The sequence below is a fragment of the Myotis lucifugus genome, unplaced genomic scaffold (genome assembly GCF_000147115.1).
Source record: "Myotis lucifugus unplaced genomic scaffold, Myoluc2.0 scaffold_83, whole genome shotgun sequence".
Classification (NCBI taxonomy): domain Eukaryota; kingdom Metazoa; phylum Chordata; class Mammalia; order Chiroptera; family Vespertilionidae; genus Myotis; species Myotis lucifugus.
In genome coordinates this window covers 2,212,815-2,231,269 of record NW_005871131.1, presented here as the reverse complement: position 1 = coordinate 2,231,269, position 18,455 = coordinate 2,212,815, and the positions used below count along the sequence as shown (strand labels likewise).

Below are 18,455 nucleotides of genomic sequence, written 5' to 3'. Positions count from 1 at the left end.
CCTGGAGAGCAATTGTCCAGATGGACAGGATGACAGAGGGCACAGGGAGCAAGGTCTCTCCAAGAAATGATGAAATAGGCAGAAATACTGAATATTTAGAAAATAATAGTAACAGGCATTTTAGATATTTGATGAAACATATGGGGAAAAATAGTGGTGAGTAGAAGGAAAACTGAGCGAACAAAAGGACATGGGGATTTTTCATTGCAGGAGAACATATCATAAAACACACACACAATAGCACCCTATGTAACATAGTAGGGAATATACAGTACATAGATGGTCTGAATAATATAGTCATTGTCTAATTAATCAAAAACTGTAACATAGGTCTATAGCTATGTTGGTGAAATAGAGAGAGAGCGAGAAGGGCTGGTGTAAAAAGTCCAAAGCACTCAGGTGTTAAAGAAAGTAAATAAGTAATATCTGAAAACAAATAAAACGTGGTAGCCTCAACTTGCTCATGAAAAAGAGATGCCAAGCATGGTAGAAGTGGTTGCCTCTAGGTTGCCTATAGGAAGCTTTGTAAGCTTTTAAGTGCTATTTAATTTTTAAAAACCATATTCATATGTTACTTTGCTATAAAATCAAGTTAATTAGAAATAAAAAAAATGAATCATTAAGGAGAGCAAATAATCAGCAGATTCAAGCTCCTGACACCAGATTCTGGCCTGAACCTATTTCTCTCCTTGTCTGTTTCTCTCTGTACCCAAATCAGAAGGTGTGCACACCTGGAAGATGCAGCCACTCTGGGAGGTGGATGGGAGAGCTCAGGGAGGAGTCAGTTTCTGCTCCTGGGGGCAGGGTCTGAATCCTTGAGCTCTGTCTTACTCTACTCGGCAGGTCGCTGTCCAGAAGGTGAGCCTCAGCCATGCTGTGACCTTAGGACCCAGGCCCCAAGCACCAGGGGACCTGGGTGACATGAGCTGTGCAGACACACCTGTGCAGGGCGCATTCACTGCCAGCTGTCACACAGTCTTTCTGCACATGCTCTGGGATGCCATGGCTAAGGCACCAATGACTGCCAGGCTCTTGCTAACAATCACGCAGTAACCATTCTATTTTAAGTCCTTATGTGACTGAGGACATATTTTTGCGATATGGAAACTGGTCCCACAAATGCCACCTGTGATCTTTTCAAGGTGGAACAGAATTTCAAATAAATCAAGTTGCTTTACCGAAAGACAGCAGTCTTTGCCATTCCACAGGCTGAGGTGTATCCCATGGTGGGCAGTTTCCATTTTTACTGCAGCTCAGACAGGTGCGAACAGAGCCACCGACCTGGGTGGCGGGGAGGCCAGGGCACGGCCTTGAGCCTCTGCTCGGGGTTCCAGGGACACTCACCCCAGCTCCTGTTCCATATCCTTCCCTCCAGGGGTCAAAGGAATCCATTTGAAACTGCATAGTTAGAATTCTACCAAGATTCCATTAGCAGGGAGAAATTATTATATTCATAAAACTTAATCTTGTAACGTCCCACAAGCCGTTAAATATTATGGGTTATCTTCTCTTGTTACAAAAGACAATGAAAACAATGTGGGTGTTTAGGGGGAGCAATGATACACACTAAAAACTCCAAATGCCATCAAGACTTTATTTACTGCTCACCCACACAATGCCAGCATTATAAAGACGCTGAACAATGAATGGAAGGGGGGAGAACAGCACACAGAAACTGGAATCTTAAAGCTCCGTCCCCACACCAGTAAGCAGTTTGAAAAGAGTGCCCGTCAGGACCCATATGTTTTCTGCATGTGTAAGAATACTCTTACACAGGGGGCTTACTTCATAACCAAGATTCTTTTTCATTTAATTCAGTCATATTAGATTATGGGGCTGATTATGATCATATCCACAAATCAGTATTTTAACAGAGTTTCCATGGAAACACTATATGCCCCTGTTTTTTAACTTTTTGGACAAGGCTTTGCCTGTTTAACAACTTGAACAAGTTTGACGAGGACAACATGTTTTGTTTAAGTTACATTAACTGGGGCCAATATTTCCTAATTGCATTACCAGGAGAAACATTCACAGCATTACTTGTACCATGGAAAACCTCCCCTAGCCCAGCCCTCGCTTTGCTTTAATCACCAGAGAACAGGAAACATACCAGGATTGCCTTGTCTTATCAGGTTTTAAATGTGTTAACTGGTTTTAAATCTATGAAATAATCTCCCTTATTAAATGACAAAGTTAGTCTTGTTAAGAGGATCGGCGTTTGTGGCTACATCCATTTCTTTCTTAAAATGCAAACATACCTTTGGCTCCCTGCTACAGAGGTGAACTCATTGTGCATAAAGGCATATCCTTTTTTGCATATGGGTTTCAAAAATAAATATTCTATTCCCTTAAGTCCCCACCCCCCCCCCAAAATGGTGGAAAATGTATCAAACACAATACTATCAAGCACAGAATAAATGCAAAAGTGATATTCAGGAAACATTCTTGTGTATCCTTCTTTGTATAAAACCAGTTTTTGGGCTCACACTCACACAACCAGAGAGGTGTACTTCCAACAGTCCACAATTTGGGAGCAGCCTGTAGCAAAGTTTTTGAAAATGCTGCACTTAAAAAAAAATGTGGGGGGTGGGGCTTTCGGGACCCAAGTCAGAGTTCACCCCGACAGCATATAAAACATATGGCCTGAAGCTCTGTAAGATGTCTGCGTCTGAAACGCTGGTGGAGCTTCATAAAACATCAGCGAGGAACAGTTTAATTTTACAGCATTAGGCACCGAGGCGGTAATTGGAGGGGGCAAACTGTATTTTAATACATCAAAGTATACTGCACGACAGGGGAGCTGACCATATTTTTAAAAGACAAGCACGCCCTATTCAGAAGTACTTGATGCAGAAACTTTCCTTTCTGCAGGAGGATCAGTAGAAAAGTCGGACTCCCACGAGCTCCCTGTCTTACTTGTTAAACTGTGACTGTATCTCAAAAGCTGGCTGATTTGTCTCTGGGCCGATGTCTTTTATTCAGGTGTAGAGTTGTGGATGGAGACTGGAAACCCACATGGTGACTGTGTGGTTCGTGTGTGTGTGTGTGTGTGTGTGTGTGTGTGTGTGTGTGTTTTAATCCTCACTTGAGGATATTTTTTCCAAAGGGAGAGGGAGAGACAGAGAGAAACACTGAAGTGAGAGGGACATATTGATTTGTTGCCTCCCACATGCCCCCGACCAGGGCCAGGAGCCTGCATCCTAGGTACGTGCCCTTGACCAGATTCGGACCTGGGACCCTTCAGTCTGCAGGCCAACACTCTATCCACTGAGCTAAAGTGGCTAGGGCCTGTGTGGTTCTTTCCTGCACAGAAGTCCAGCTGTCCGGGCTGCCAGGTGGGCTCAGCCCGTCCACCTCCTGCCCTCTCTTTGAGCTGCTTATCATCTGCTGAGCCCTGAGTCCTGCATTCCTCTGCTCTGCATGGCCACCGAGAACTCTTCAGTGCAAAGAGGCTGCCATTTCACATGGATTCCTTCCAGGGCGTGCTCTGTCTTGAGCCGGGAGGTTCTAAAGCAAACGTGGCCAAGGGGCTTTGTTAGCGTGGCTATCCAAACACTCACCCAGGGTGCAGGGCAGGAGCAGGGCCACAAAACGCCATGCTTCTCCTGCTACCGGCCCTGAGATCAAAGGGAGTTCCGCCCTTCCTGCCCAGCTAGGAGGAGAGGGTGGGCCTGCGGGGGCGGCTTCTGAACAGGGGAGCAGCCATGACAAATCTGTCCCAGATCTGACTGATAGCGCGTTCCAGGGATGGACCAGATTAGTGCTAGCTCCATGCACAAAGTGCCCGCTTCCCTCACCTCCGCCCAGAACCCTTTCCACCTGTAGCCACAGCCGCCAGGCGCCAGGCCCTCCTCTTCTCTAGGTGGCCCTTGGCAAGGAGAAGCACTGAGCACGAAGACCTAAGGTCAGCGGATGCATGGGTAGGGGTGGTAGGGTCATTTCTATCAAGTCTGTTTATCTGGGCTAAGTCTCTTTTAGGCCCTTCCTTTGTTTGCCCCTGATGAAGGGGAAGGGGCCAGGAAGAATCAGATGAAATGAAAGAACATGGGAGTTAAAAGGCTTTGAGATCAGACAGATGCAGGTTCAAGTTCCCGCCCTATTACTTACAAACTGATCTCTGGTTAGTGACTCACTCTCACCCCAAATCAGGTTGTGTTTTGTTTTTGTTTTTTTTCTTCTGTAAGATGTAAGAAGTAATAGTTCCACTCCTGGAATGGCGGACGACTTCCTGATTGCCTCCGGGGAAAGCACCTGTGTCTGAGATTTTCTGTGTGTTCCATGAGTTTGAGATGTTTTGATTCACCTTGAGAATTTAGGGACTCTGTCAGTCAGAGCAACCTTATTTCTAGACAGAGAAACTAAACAGAACAAGCTGCTAATTCACAGTGCCAGGTCACCTCAATGTGACAGATGCACACAGAAATTAATGGGGAGCTAGAACAAGCTGCTAATTCAGTGCCAGGTCACCCCAAATGTGACAGATGGGTGGAGGAATCAATGGGGAGCTAGTTCACAGTTTCCTCTTGGTCCTAGTTTGCCGTCCAACATTTATTACCCTTTCAGACACTTCCGGTTCTTAAGCCCATGACCATGCTCTGCTGGGCAAGTTTCAGGGAGAAATTACATGCGGCTCAGGGCTAACCCACCCAACCAGCAAACCCTGGCGATCACGGGAGCTCTGCCTGGCGGTCACCCACGTGCCCAATTTCAGAAACAAGAGATGCCTGTGCCACCCTCCAGCTTTTCTGGAACCACATCTCTAGTGGGAGCCATGGGCATCCTGTGCAAGTGCACAGGCCACAGCTTCATCCCTTTCAACATGTCCTACAATTTTGTTTCTCATTTTGGAAGCCCATTTTTAGAAATAGTTAACTTATCTTATAACAGGAGGAAAATGACTGTCTTCATGAGGACAAGGAGAAACACCAAGTTTACATCAAGATGCAGATGTTGGGGGGTAGATGGGGCTCGGTAGTAGCTTCCTAGCACATCCTTCAAATTCTCCCAAGGTGGTCCTTGGCTTTGCGTTCCAGACTTCTCAGACAAATTTGCAAATGACAAGGATCTGCTTCAGGAGCAGCAACTAGGATGATGCTAGCAGGAGGCCAGCAGTTGTCAGCTGTTGTCTGCCTGGCGCACCAGGCTGGAAAGGATTCCGAGGCCCTGCTGGGCTCCCTGGGGCTACTGGGTGGGCCACTAGGCCCCCGCAAAGCAAGTAACTGCAGCACCCAAGCACTTACTTGCTACCCCTGGCCTGCTGGCTGTGGTATCCACACTAACATACACCTGAACACTCAGGAGGGAACGCTCTGTCCTAGCAACGGAGCCCGAGCCCAGCAGGGCTGGCTCTTCCTGCACGGCACTGGACCACGCACTGTGTGGGGAGGACAACTCCCTCCTGCCGCTCCCCAGGCACGTGCGGAGAGGACTCCCTCACAACCGCAAACTGCAGGAAGAGCTCAGGATTTGATACCCATGTACCGAGATGTGGTAATGCTTGCGAAATTGCAATCCTCTCTACATCCTTATGGAGGGCAGCAAGATACATCTGTCCAGTTATGGAGAGATGGTGGGGCTGCCAAAGGACACTGTAATATTAATAATGCAGTTACAGCAGGAGGTGGGGGTGGGAGGCTCAACAACTGGCTTCCTCGCCTCTTCTCCAGCATCTTCTCACTGAGCTCTCCTTACCTTCTGTGTTAGCCACCCTGGACTCCCGTGGCTCCCAGGGCACTGTGCCATCCACGCTGCCCTCTCAGCCTGACACATGCCATGTGTTTACGTGGATGGCCCTTGTCCCTCCCTCTTCCTGCAGTAAATTCTTGCCCATTTTTCCATTGCAACCAGGTTACAACATCCACCGGGACGGCTGCCCCATGCTCCCAAGTCAGGTTCCCTGCTGTCTTCTCTTATGGCACCAGGGACCTCTCTTCCCAGCACTCCCACAGCTTGAGTTTTTCTTTTAAATAAATATATATATTATTGATTTTTTACAGAGAGGAAGGGAGAGGGAAAGAGATAGAGAGTTAGAAACATGGATGAGAGAGAGACATCGATTCAGCTGCCTCTTGCACGCCCCCCTACTGGGGATGTGCACGCAACCCGGGTACATGCCCTTGACCGGAATCGAACCTGGGACCCTTCAGTCCCCAGGCCGACGCTCTGTCCCAGTGATGGCGAACCTATGACACGCGTGTCAGAGGTGACACGCGAACTCATTTTTTTGGTTGATTTTTCTTTGTTAAATGGCATTTAAATATATAAAATAAATATAAAAAAATATAAATCTTTCTTTTACTATGGTTGCAAATATAAAAAAAAATTCTATATGTGACACGGCACCAGAGTTAAGTTACGGTTTTTCGAAATGCTGACACGCCGAGCTCAAAAGGTTCGCCATCACTGCTCTATCCGCTGAGCCAAACCAGTTAGGGCTTGAGTTTTTCTTATTTGTGAGTGGCCGAATCATAAATGTCTGTCTCCTTGCTAGATTGTAGGGGCATTTGGATTGTAGGTCCATTTATTTTGCTGTCTTATTTTCATGCCTATAATACCCCCAAACACAGAGCTTAGCAGTTAAGCGGCATTCAGTAGGTGCCTTTTTAATAAAAAAACACACAGTGGAATCCCTGGTAGACCTTCAGAGGAGGCCAGATGAGATAGGGGTCAAGAATGGGAGTCCCTCTAATATACCCTATTTTTATATAAGGGTGTTTCCACCTTCAGGGGACATTTAAAACACCAACAAGTACACGTCAGCACCTACATTGCCCATTCTTGGGGATGTCTCCGTAGATCTAACCATCTTGGCTCCTGATCACACAGCAGCAGCGCACAGCTGCCTTCCCAAATGTCTTCGTGGGAAGCGCATCGGAGCCATGGATCGGAACTTATAAACATCAGCTGTGGCCGTGGAGAGCCGTGCACTGAGTTTATTTTCTCCTCGGCTCTCATTAGAATCACAAATGAAATGTTGACAACACATGAAGGAGCCTGCTTGTTGAACACAAATGTTTCCACTCCTATCAACCTCGAAACCCTGATAGTCATGCTTCATGATGAAAGCTAAACAGCCCTGGGGAGATGACTACATGCTTTCTCTAATTAGGCGAGGATGGGGAAAGGGCCTCCTACCAGGGAGGGACTGCCAAGGAAAGATCCGTAGGTAAACCTTTAAAATGAACAGGACAAGCACACAGAAGGCGGCCCACGGTGGGATTCTTGGGTTAAATGAAAGGATGAGAATGTTCCTAATGGCACCAAAATGGGAAGCTGCCCTTCTAAACTGGGGTGGAGGCTGCATGGAAGTCAACGCAGGGCCTTTATTTTGCTATTATTTTGCTAACAAAAGTCCCCCGTGAAGGTTCAGTCACATGACACCAAAGGTAAACGTTCTTTTGTTTGTGGAACTGTTTTGATGACAAGCAGAGATATGTAGAGCACAAATTCACTTAGATGGCAGCTGATGCTAGGAAAATACACATCCCCATGCATGTTTTATAATCCAAAAACAGGGTGAACTCTGTTACACAAGCAAAACGCTCCTTTGCATTTAACTCGCTTGTTTTTCTTCCAAAAAGATCAGTGCAAATAGATACAGCCTAAGTGCCTAGTTGGTATATGTCATACAGACACAATAATAGAGAATATAATAGAGAATAGACCAGCTAATGTATATTGCTATGTGCAGGGGCATTTTCATTTATTTTTATTTTTTTGCTAAGGTTCTTGCATAAAAATATTATTTAACCCTCCCTGCAAATCTGACAGTTTGCCAGGGTTCCTTTGTAGAGATGATTAATTGAAGATCAGAGGGGTTAAGTAACTTATTTAAGGTCACACAGCCAGTAAAAATTGGATGCAGCATTGAACCTAGATGGTTTCACTTCGTATTCCATGCTTTCATAGCAGGGACACTGTTCTAACATGAAACAGTGGGTCAGATGAAGGCTGGAATAACAAAAAGGATTCCTCAAGTTCAGGGTTGGTACTTGGTGGGTCGGAATGTAAGTCCTGCTTGAGATAATTGTGTTGTCCAGAACATTTTTAAACTAGACATATCAAAGAGCTAACACAGAGCAAACTTTAAAGAGAAAAAGGCAAAACCCGGCTTTATTATTGCACCACAATATATATCCACTAAGTTATAATTTGAAAATATGAAAAACACATTGTCATTTATTTCAGAAACTGAACTATCATGTTATAATAAAAGTACAAAAGCAAATAAAGATTCACCAAGAAGAACTGCACAAAACTTGCATTTTATGTATAACATGAGTAAACAATCAAACATGAATTTGATTCCAATTTATATTGGGGGGCAGGGACAAAAGTAGTCAATCAAAAGATCTAAGTAAAACGAGTCAGTGTGAGGCCTTGGCCAGGCTTCCTAAGCTGCCATGTTTCTTGATCCTTTTGTTTCTTTCATTAGCTTAATATCAACCAGCATCTGTCTATGTTTATTCCACCAGCTGCATGAGCTCACTAATTACCTTTAATCATACTTATCTGAATGCATCTTTATCTTCACATGCATCCTGTATGCACACAAGCTAAGTGCTGGAAGGCTGCGGTTGGGGAGAACTTGGAATAGGAAGTCTGTACTTCCTCTAACCTGAACCAAAACAACAACAACAACAAAACAAAAAAACCACAAATCTGCCTCTAAGTCTGCCTCTGCTACCACCCAAAAGACTTCTGAGACTTAGTTCCGGAGAGTTGGACAGTGTCAGTGTCCAACAAAGTCATATGCAGTCTTTCCATGGGTAACAGATTCAAGGTGATGAGATGATCATCATAGAATCGGATACAATAAATAAGAATTGCTAAGTAGCACTCTACAAACTGGTAAGTTCTTTGAAGACCAAGAGCCAGCATGCCATGTCTTTACTAATGCCTAAACACCTCGCTCAGACCTGGGCTCCATGGACAAGTCGATACTGAAAAAGTCTCATACATTTTGGCCACTGTCTTCCTTAGTTTTAAGGAGGTTGAAGGCACACATTTCATAACTACTACTCCACTAATTTTATTTTAAATCCACTGCTCTACTAATTTTATTAGACAGCTTGAGGCCAGATAGAGAGTTTAAACTCTACAGATAGTCATGTAAAGTAAATTTAATGATCATAGGTAGCCCTTGAACTTGAAATTTTACCTTAGCAAGAAGGCAAGAAAGAATAGAGAGATGCACATACCCTTCCCACCTTCTCACTAGAGACTTGATTCTCCACTGAACTTCTCAAAAGGAAATAGTGTTCTTCTCAGTTAGCTAGAGCTTCCAGATAATTAAATCTGCATCTTACTGTCAAAAAGAATGTATTGCATATAAAAAGAAGACCTCAAGACATAAAATATATTAAACTATAAGTTCCCTGAGTACCTAACACGGATATTCACAATCCATGTGTTGGTAATAAATATGCTGGAGACTTTGGGTAAGTTACTTAAATTTTCTGTGTCTCAGTTTTGTCACTCATTCATTCAGCATTTGTTTCATGAACCTACCACAATGGGAAGAAATATTAGAAATCATCATAAGCTTAGAGCCTACTGAGCTGTCACCTTTAAGTGAGGTAACACTAATAAAATGTGGAGGCAGAGACTGCTAATGCTTTGCAACAAGTATGACTCCTCTTCTTCCAAGGCACGCAGCTAGACTACATTTCCCAGACTCCCTAGCTATTAGATATGGTCACGTGATTTCATTTTGGCCAATGAAATATAAGCAAAAGTAATAAGTACCATTACTGGATCGGCCCCATCAGCCAGCTGATGGAGAGAAATCTGAGAACTAAGAGGAAGACATCCTGACAAGATGGAAAGAGTCTGGGTCCATGAATGATGGCATGGAGTCTGGCCCCTGTCCATCTGAAGTGCACTGTGTTAAGGGCAATGAATAAGCTGTTGTTAAGTTAAACCACTGATATTTGGGGTTTGTTACAGCAGTTACATTACTTTAATACAAATCCTTAGCAATATTGACCCACTGCAAGCACTAAATCAATGATATGTTTACGTTTTAAAATAAATTCTTAGTTCTCTTACTATATTTTTTATAAGACCAAAGAGGAAGGAAGGAAGGAAGGAAGGAAGGAAGGAAGGAAGGAAGGAAGGAAGGAAGGAAGGAAGGAAGGGAGGGAGGGAAGGAAATAATACTGAGGCATTGTAAATAGCTCTTTATAAATTTGCCATGCATTGTAAATAGCTCTTTATAAATTTGCCATTTGATCATCCACAATTCCTAGGGAAATATTTTCCAAATGCCATATTTTCTCCACAACCAAATGCAATTTCTGTGTGGATTTGTGGTGCCAGGGCCTCCTTCTTACTATCCCGGGCTGCAGCTGTCCCTCAGCTTGACAACCTCCCTCACATCAGATCCTCACAGCACCTGCTTTGGATGGGGGCCCAGTGACAGGGATGGGGGAAGCACTTTGCCATGATTTCACCAAAGCCAATGATAGCACTGGATGACATGCTCATGTGCACTGTATGGTCTGCTCACTGGGCAGGGAAAGACACATCATCAAGCTCTGGGTATGCTCTATTTACACATATAACTCAGCCAGTCCCTGGAAAACAAGTGATCTCAAATATTCTAGGAAACAAAATGCACCTTTACTTGCTAATTAACAAAAGTCAGCTTTTCTTCTTTATGTTTTTAAGATTACAGATGTAATACATGTTTGTTGTAGCAAGTTGAATATGCAGAGGTAGAAAGAGAACATTTTCCTTTTCCTTTCTTCTTCTACATTATCCCTGCCCCCTGGGTAATCAGGGTATTTCATCTTCAGACAAACCAATGCACGTTTTTTAGGGTGAACCCTCCACTCTGACATTTTTTTCCCCAACATAAATGAGATTACACAATATGCATTTCCATTCAAATTGCTTTATTTAACCTAAAATTTATTATGAATATCCTCCCAAGTGAGTATATTTAACTCCAATATATTCTTTGAAAATAACTGAATAACATTACCTGGGAGAAAAAACTGTTTGCTGAATTACAAGATATCAACAATTTTAAGAGTTAGTAATTGTTGATTTTTTTTTTTGGAGGGAAGTGAAATGTTAAATAGACCGACTTATAGTAGGAAACCTTCTGACCTAACATGGGCAAACGTGTACAGAAAATATATGTCTAAATATTATACACATATTGGAAATATAGAGAAGCTAGGAACTTGTGGCAATCTCAGTGTCATGGTAACCACAATCTCTGAGGGTGTGCCTGAAGCACGTTTCTGAGTGGGAAACAAGGTTCTTGACTAAGTGTTGGTACCAGGAGCACCTCACCCTCACGGTGGCATCCTCCCCTCTGGGGAATGGCTTGGCCTGACCTGACATTTGGCATCTCTCCTACTTTTTTGCATGCAGAGTTGACTTGATACTTCTGGGATCTGGCTGATGGAGGGAAGGAGGGGGAAAGGAAGGGAGGAGAAGAGGGAGGGGAAAAGATGCTGCAGGCATTAACATGCAAATCACACACCCTCCTTTTATTCTCTGGGCTGAGGTCAGATGGAATTAATCAACTCAGCCTCTGCATGCAAAGTCCTTCTCTGTCCAAGTGTGCACTGACCACTTAAAATCAACAGTTAGAGTCAGCAGGAGCAAAAGAGAACCAAAGAACCTCTTTGAACAGTAAGTCACTGCTCCAAGGAACCTGTAGCTGTGGGGGTTCTCTGCGTGTTCTCAGGGTATTCACATTGTAGGTGGGAGCAGCCAGTCTCCACTCTTTGAGGTCCAAGAATACATACTGCTACTAGAAATTGCCACTTTTGATCATCTGCTGTATAGGTCTCTTCCAGACCTAAACTGTGCACTTAATATATATAGCCTCCTGCATGCCCCCTACTGGGGATCGAGCCCGCAACCCAGGCATGTGCCCTTGACTGGAATCAAACCTGGGACCCTTCAGTACGCAGGCCGATGCTCTATCCATTGAGCCAAACTGACTAGGGCCTTCCTGGCTCCTTTGAGGTAGGTATTATCTGCATGCCACAGATGAGGAAGCCGAGGCTCAGAGAGATTCTGTGGTTTGTCTAAGACCACACAGCTTTAGGGTATAAGCAGCATGGAAGTGTGCTTCCTCATTTAGCCACCAGCCTGGCATTAACTGCAGGTGTTCCCAGATGTCTGAAGTTACCCTGCAGGTGCCCTGGCCTCCTGCACCAGCTGTGCCGTCCATGTATTCATCTTTCAAGATGTGGACCCTAGTTGGGCCCTGCAGAACACAGCTAAATAGCTCTGCTATAACCCAAAGAGACACTCAAAGTCTTCGTTCAAACTCCCTCAAGTCTGTAAATACAGGGCCTTTCAAGTCCACTCAGGTGTTCTGACCATAATGAAAAGCTTTCACACATAACAGAGTCCTAAAGATCATCCCACTCAGACCCTCATTCTATAGATGAGGAGACAGGGAGACACATCCAGCTGGTGGTGGAAGTTGGGGTGGGTGACAGGTGATGGTGGTGGAGCAGTGACAGCAGGGGCTACATACAGGACTAGAGCAGGGTTCACAAATCATGGCCTGTAGGGTGACCGAGCCCTCCATCTGACTTGGTAAATATTGTTTTATGGGAACACAGACACGCCCTTTTTATGGATTGTCTATCGCTGGCTTCTCCCTCCATCAGAGTGGAGTAATTGCCACAAAGACTGTAACGTACTCAACGTCTAAATATTTACTATTTGGCCCTTTCAAAATATGTTTGCTAACCCCTGGAAAAGACAGCGACACACAGGTTGATTTGAGTTACTGGTAACTTTCCAGTTCTTAGAGTGAGTGTTACGTTCACAGGTATTTGTTATGTTGTGATGAATTAATGACTGAAGGCTACATATGGGCCATCGATAGTCATGTATCACCAAGGAATGATGATTATCAAATTCTCTGCCCCTGAAAATAGACCAGATGGGGGGAAGGAAGAGAGGGAGGATGGGACCATTTATCCCATATTAAGATTTTAATGGCTCCTTGTTGCCTACGCCTGACTTTCCCCCATTGTATCTCCCATGCTCCAAGGTGTAGGAGGACAAAAGGTGGCGGCCAAGTAAAGCATGTTTTTCAGGGAGCGGCATGGTGAGCACGTTGGGTTCTCTGAGACAGGAGGCGGATTGGCTGAAGACGAGGCTATTAAGGATAGTCACAGTCCAGTTTTTCCACTTCATTCATAAGGGGCCTCTTCCCTGGGTACCACAGGAGCGGCCTGAGGGGGCAGGGCTCCAGGTCTGTTGTCAGGACCTCCCTCTACCTGTCAAGTCAAAGTTGGCCTTTGAAAGGCAGCAGCATGACGGTCCTGCCACACATCCTCTTGGGTAATTGTGAACGTGTATGATGGCGCTCTGGGCCATGACACCTATTGCTTTATTTAACTCTGAAACAACCTTGTAAAGTGAGGACCACTGCTCTCCCCATGTCACAGATGAGGCTACGGGGCTCCTGGTGCACAAGTCACTTGCCCAGAGACATAGAGCTGGTGAAGGATGAAACCAAACTCAAATCCAGAATCATCTGACTCCAAATCCCACACTCCACAGCCCCATGACACTGGCCAAGGCCAGGGAGTCCAGGCCGCCTCAAGAGAAGCACGTTTTCACCATTCCAAGTAGTCCCTGTGCCTCCCAGAGCATTTCAGCATGTTGAAGGGCAGCTCGGGCCATCCCCACCCCGGCAAATGTCAGGGGATTTGCACATTCAAAGAAACATTCCGGTCCCGGTGGGAAAGTTCCCAACAGCTTCCATTAGACAACAGTCACAGTTCATTGACCCCCCTCTCCCCCCCCCCCCCACCGAAGCTCACAGGGGCGGTTTTATTGTTTTTTAGGTGAAAAATCAGGGAAACGTTGAAAGATTGAGAAGTATTTCCAAAGTCACGGGAACCAAAAGGTCAATCCAATGGGGGTGGAGGCGGTAGGAGGGGGAGGTGGGGAGCAGGCAGAGAAGCAGCTGAGAAGTATTTGTGGCACCAGGGAGAATAGACTGTGATGTGCACGAAAGGAAACCGTGGCTATGAATTTCAGGGCATCAAGGCCCTGTCAACACAGCTAATCCCCACGGATGTTGGCTGAATAAGCCTCCGATGACCAAACAAGTGCACTGTGGAAACCGTGTCAGCCTCCAGCAGGCCAATTTGTCCTCATATTACACACTCTGCTGGCTCCGTGGCCAGACCCCCAGCTCGAGGATCCACGGTGAGCGTCCCCCAACCCGCCGAGGGTTGACACAGCACAGTTACTAAGTCAACAGAATTCAGAAACCACGACCGGATTAAGCAGGCGGTTTTATTTTGGTGCCCTGGACTTCAAGCAGATTAACTAATCAAAAAGCCCGAGCCACCGGGGTCATGTCTGAATGCTACAGCTGTTCGCCGAGTTGACAAACGTCCTCTCTGTGGCTCGTCATCTGAATGGGACAGGCAGGGATGATCTTGGGGAGGTCGACACTTTCAGAAAGGAGAGGGGCGCAGGCCAAAGACCCCGTAATGGAAAACAATCCCAGCCAGACGGAGGCAGGGAGAGGACTGCTTGAATAAGGGTCTCCTGAAAGCCACCACTGTTTCTGCATTGAAGAAAGCACAAGCAGGCAGCAGGAAAAGCGGATGAAAAGCTGGACTGCGAGTTGGCCATGCTCTCGGCATGTTGATCTGCTAATTAATAGAAGGGCTGCGGGTTCAACACGGACGCCTGTCGTCATGAAAGGTGAGCCCCGCTGCGTCCCTCCCCTCGCCCCTTAGAGAAGTCCCCTAGGGAGGAGTGGGATCCCCTGCAAAAGGGGTCCGTGGGAAACCTAGTTTCAAGTTGTCTGTCTCTAAAGACCAAACAGATCCAACAGATGTCTCTGAGGGAGAATGTATGTGCGCCACGCTGGGTCAGAGGCAGGCATGGGGACGAATGTGCCCAGCCGTGATCAGACATGCAGTTGGCATGTCATTGGCCTTTTCATACAAAACACCATGCTTCAAGTTAGAGTCCATAGATCATCCCCTTTGGAGGAGGGTGGAGTGGGACAAAAGAAAGAATGAACAAACTGGCTGCAAGCTTGGAAAGACAAGCCTTTCGTTAATAGATTAGTGGATGCTGTGGAAAACATGTTCTCTTGCTGAAGATTTGGTTTCCTACAACCAATTAATGCCTGAGACCCACAGCTAAAGTGTAAAGTGTTGACTAATCTCTGATGGAAAGATGTTTGGCTGTGAAAGGAATCAGTTAGATTATTTGCAAAATGTAGAAAGGAAAATGAGGGTTTTGCTCTTTTCTGTTTTGGAAGAGGGAAGGGGCTGTGATGTCCTGCATCCCCTGAGCTCAACTACACTGAGCAGAACCTCCCCAGACACCTTTCCTTTGCCCCAAAGCACTGCTCACATCCGGAGAGAATTCAAGGGCCAGGCTCCAGCGCATTTGACAGCCAGGCTTTATTTTCCATAGTTAAGGCCAAAAACAAACAAACAAACCTCTTTCAATATCCCTTTTTATGAGTAGGTAATTATTTTGAGTTTTCAATATTATTGTGTGGCCCTGTGAATTCCTCTACCAATTGAACAAAATGTCCTTGTCAGATATTTTCCCTATTTTGAAATTCAAATCTCAGGAGAAAAGAAGGGATGATACAGCTACTCTGGAGAAGAATCTTGCAGTATCTAGAAAACTCCCATCCTCTGAACCTTCCGGTTCATTCCAGAGACCCTCTTCCACATTTCTTCATGGCCACGTTCCTCACAGCCAGGGAGCTCGGTGCAGAAATGCTCTTTGCAGCATCATTTCTAATGAGGGAAAACTTCAACGACTCAAATGCTCATCAGTAAGGGAGGCGCTAAATGGTAAATGACATGGCCCCACCATGGAATATTGTACAGCAGTTAAAAGAAATGAATTAGCGCTGTATGTATCCATATGAATAGATCAGTTTTGAGTGACTAGAGTAAAATGCAGAATGAAACATGCTGATGGTTATATTTATGTAGGTTATTATAAATCACTATAAAAACAGTATTATGCATGTGCTTGTTCGTGTGTATGTGTGTGTGTAAAAGTATTTGACAGGCAGCAAAGCACAGCAGGTAAGAACCCTGACAGGCTCTGGAAGCAGACCTCTTGGGTTCAAATCATGACTCTACTACTTATATGTGTGACCTTGGGCAGTGATTCGAAGCTATTCTTGAAGCTACTGTCTGTGCCTCAGTTGCCTCACTTTCAAAATGGGGATAATAGTAGAACCAGATTTACAAGGTTAAGAGGAATATATATATTTCGGCTGGGTGGGATCCAGCCAGCCCACCCTGATTGGGGGCCAATCAAGGCCGGGCCAGCTGGGGGGAGGGGATGTGGGAGGTTGGCCGGCCAGCCCCACCCCCAATCGGAGTGTGGGGGGGCGATCAGGGCCGCAGTGCGTGTCAAAGCAACCGGTCATTCCGGCATTCTGATGGTTTGACTTTTATATATATAGATGCTAGAGCTATTATTATTTTTTCAATATATATATATATATATATTTATTTCAGAGAGGAAAGGAGAGGGAGAGAGAAATAGAAACATCAATGATGGGAGAGAATCATTGATCAGCTGCCTCCTGCACTGGAAATCAAACCATAACCTCCTGGTTCCTAGGTTGCCACTCGATCACTGAGCCACACCAGCCAGTCTGTAGGAACGCGTTAGACCTGCCCTGTCCAATATGCTACCCACTGGCACCATGTGGCTAGTTACATTTAGATTCATTAAAATTAAATGCAAATAAGAATTCAGTTCCTGAGCTACCTTTGTCACCTTTCAGAGCTCAGTAGCCACACACAGCCAGTGGCTACCATACTGGACAGCAGATGTAGGGTGTTTCCAGCCCCACAGAGAGTTCTAATGGCTCGCACTGATGGGGCACACTTTTTAGGAATGTGATTACCTGAACTCCCGATCACCTGTCACACTCTGGCCCAGGTGATTTTGCTGTTCCCTGCCAGGGCATGTGCCTCAGAAAGATGTTTTCACCTTCCTATTCAACATCCTAAAATCTTCCATGTTCTGATTTCTGGGCCACTGAGAAAGTGTCTTTTCCAAGGCTTCTGACAATGTTAGCACAGAAGGTGCAGTAGGTATTGGCACTGGGGATGCATCAAGTCTATGAAAGGTGGTGCAAGGTGTTGGCTGGCTCAGAATCGCATTGCCTGTGCTCCTAGGGGAGGAAATGACAGCACCACTGACAAGCTGGTTCCTATCCCACTTCCTTTCTGTTTGTCCTAGGTGAGCTGCTCCTGCTCTCCAGTGTAGTTTTCCTGCTCCGGGTGGCTTGTGGCTGCCCTGAGGAGTGCCGTTGTCAAGCGTCCTTGAATTCTGTAGACTGCAGCCGCCAGGGTCTGGCTGAAATCCCTCCCGATCTGCCTCCTCAGACTCGAACGCTGCATTTACAAGATAACCAGATACACCAGCTCTCCGCTTCTGCATTTAGGTCAGTGCCACAGCTCACGACCTTGAACTTGGGCAATAATTCGCTCTCCATCCTGGCCCCCGGAGCTTTCCATGGACTTCAGCACTTGCGGGTGTTAAACCTGACCCGGAACTCCCTACATTCCTTGGAAAGTGGACTTTTCCATTCCCTCCCTCAGCTGAGGGAGCTTGATGTGTCCTCCAACAACATCAGCCACCTTCCAGCCTCCTTGGGTGAGCGCTGGGAGAACCTAACCCTGTTTGCGGTCCAACAAAACCAGCTTCAGCAGCTGGATCGGGTGCTCCTAGAATCCATGTCCAGCGTGAAGCGCCTCTTTCTCAAGGACAACCTCTGGAAATGCAACTGCCACTTGCTGGGTCTCAAACTCTGGCTGGAGAAATTTATCTATAAAGGTGAGTAACGTCTGTTTGGAAAGCCCGTCTGTGTGTTACTCGCCTGGGATGAACCTCATTTGTTCTCTGCATTAGAGAGGACCTTGAGGGGTGCACGAGGGGCCCGTAGAAGCTTTGTCCTCATCGGTGTCATGTCACAGTATGGCAGAGACGTGAGTCATTCAAAGGTGTTTACATTCAGGTTCTTAAAGTCATTTTATAAATCCGGTTCATGGAGATAACTTTCCACTTTTTGAATGATAACAGCATTTAATTATTTATCAGGAGACTGTAGGCCCTTAAAAAGGAGGGAAATTTGGTCTCCACCTGAATAACTGCTGAACTCCAAACTGGAATCAAATTCAGTTTTCAAATGAGATCCACCTGTGGCCTGGTATCCGTCCCTGGGACATTCCCCTCTGTGTCTGCTTCCACCCACCCACAGCTACAAACCCTCCCTCAGGTGATCCCTCTGCCTTAGCAAGTACCAATTACTGAAGTTGGGTGCAACAGGGCCCCCTCTCTAAAGTGACTATTTCTTTAACCAGATGTCGAAACCAAAGCAAGAGATCCTGGAATATCAAAGATGAGGGGATCTGGAAGTCCCCCAGGGGTCAGTGAGCAACAGCCTGAAG

General features: G+C 45.7%; 2 protein-coding genes across 2 annotated transcripts in view; one reads left to right on the top strand and one right to left on the bottom strand.

Annotated features, from left to right (window-relative positions):
- Positions 1-18,455, bottom strand: part of CACNA2D3 (calcium voltage-gated channel auxiliary subunit alpha2delta 3) — an 807,563-nt gene that overhangs the window by 119,940 nt on the left and 669,168 nt on the right. The window lies entirely within an intron of this gene.
- LRTM1 (leucine rich repeats and transmembrane domains 1) overlaps positions 14,295-18,455 on the top strand; it is a 9,727-nt gene continuing 5,566 nt past the window's right edge. Inside the window, exons 1-2 of the mRNA XM_014457688.2 lie at positions 14,295-14,712; positions 17,245-17,841. Coding sequence (XP_014313174.1) covers positions 14,613-14,712; positions 17,245-17,841 — 697 coding nt within the window. The 5' untranslated portion in view covers positions 14,295-14,612. The remainder of the gene's footprint in view (positions 14,713-17,244; positions 17,842-18,455) is intronic.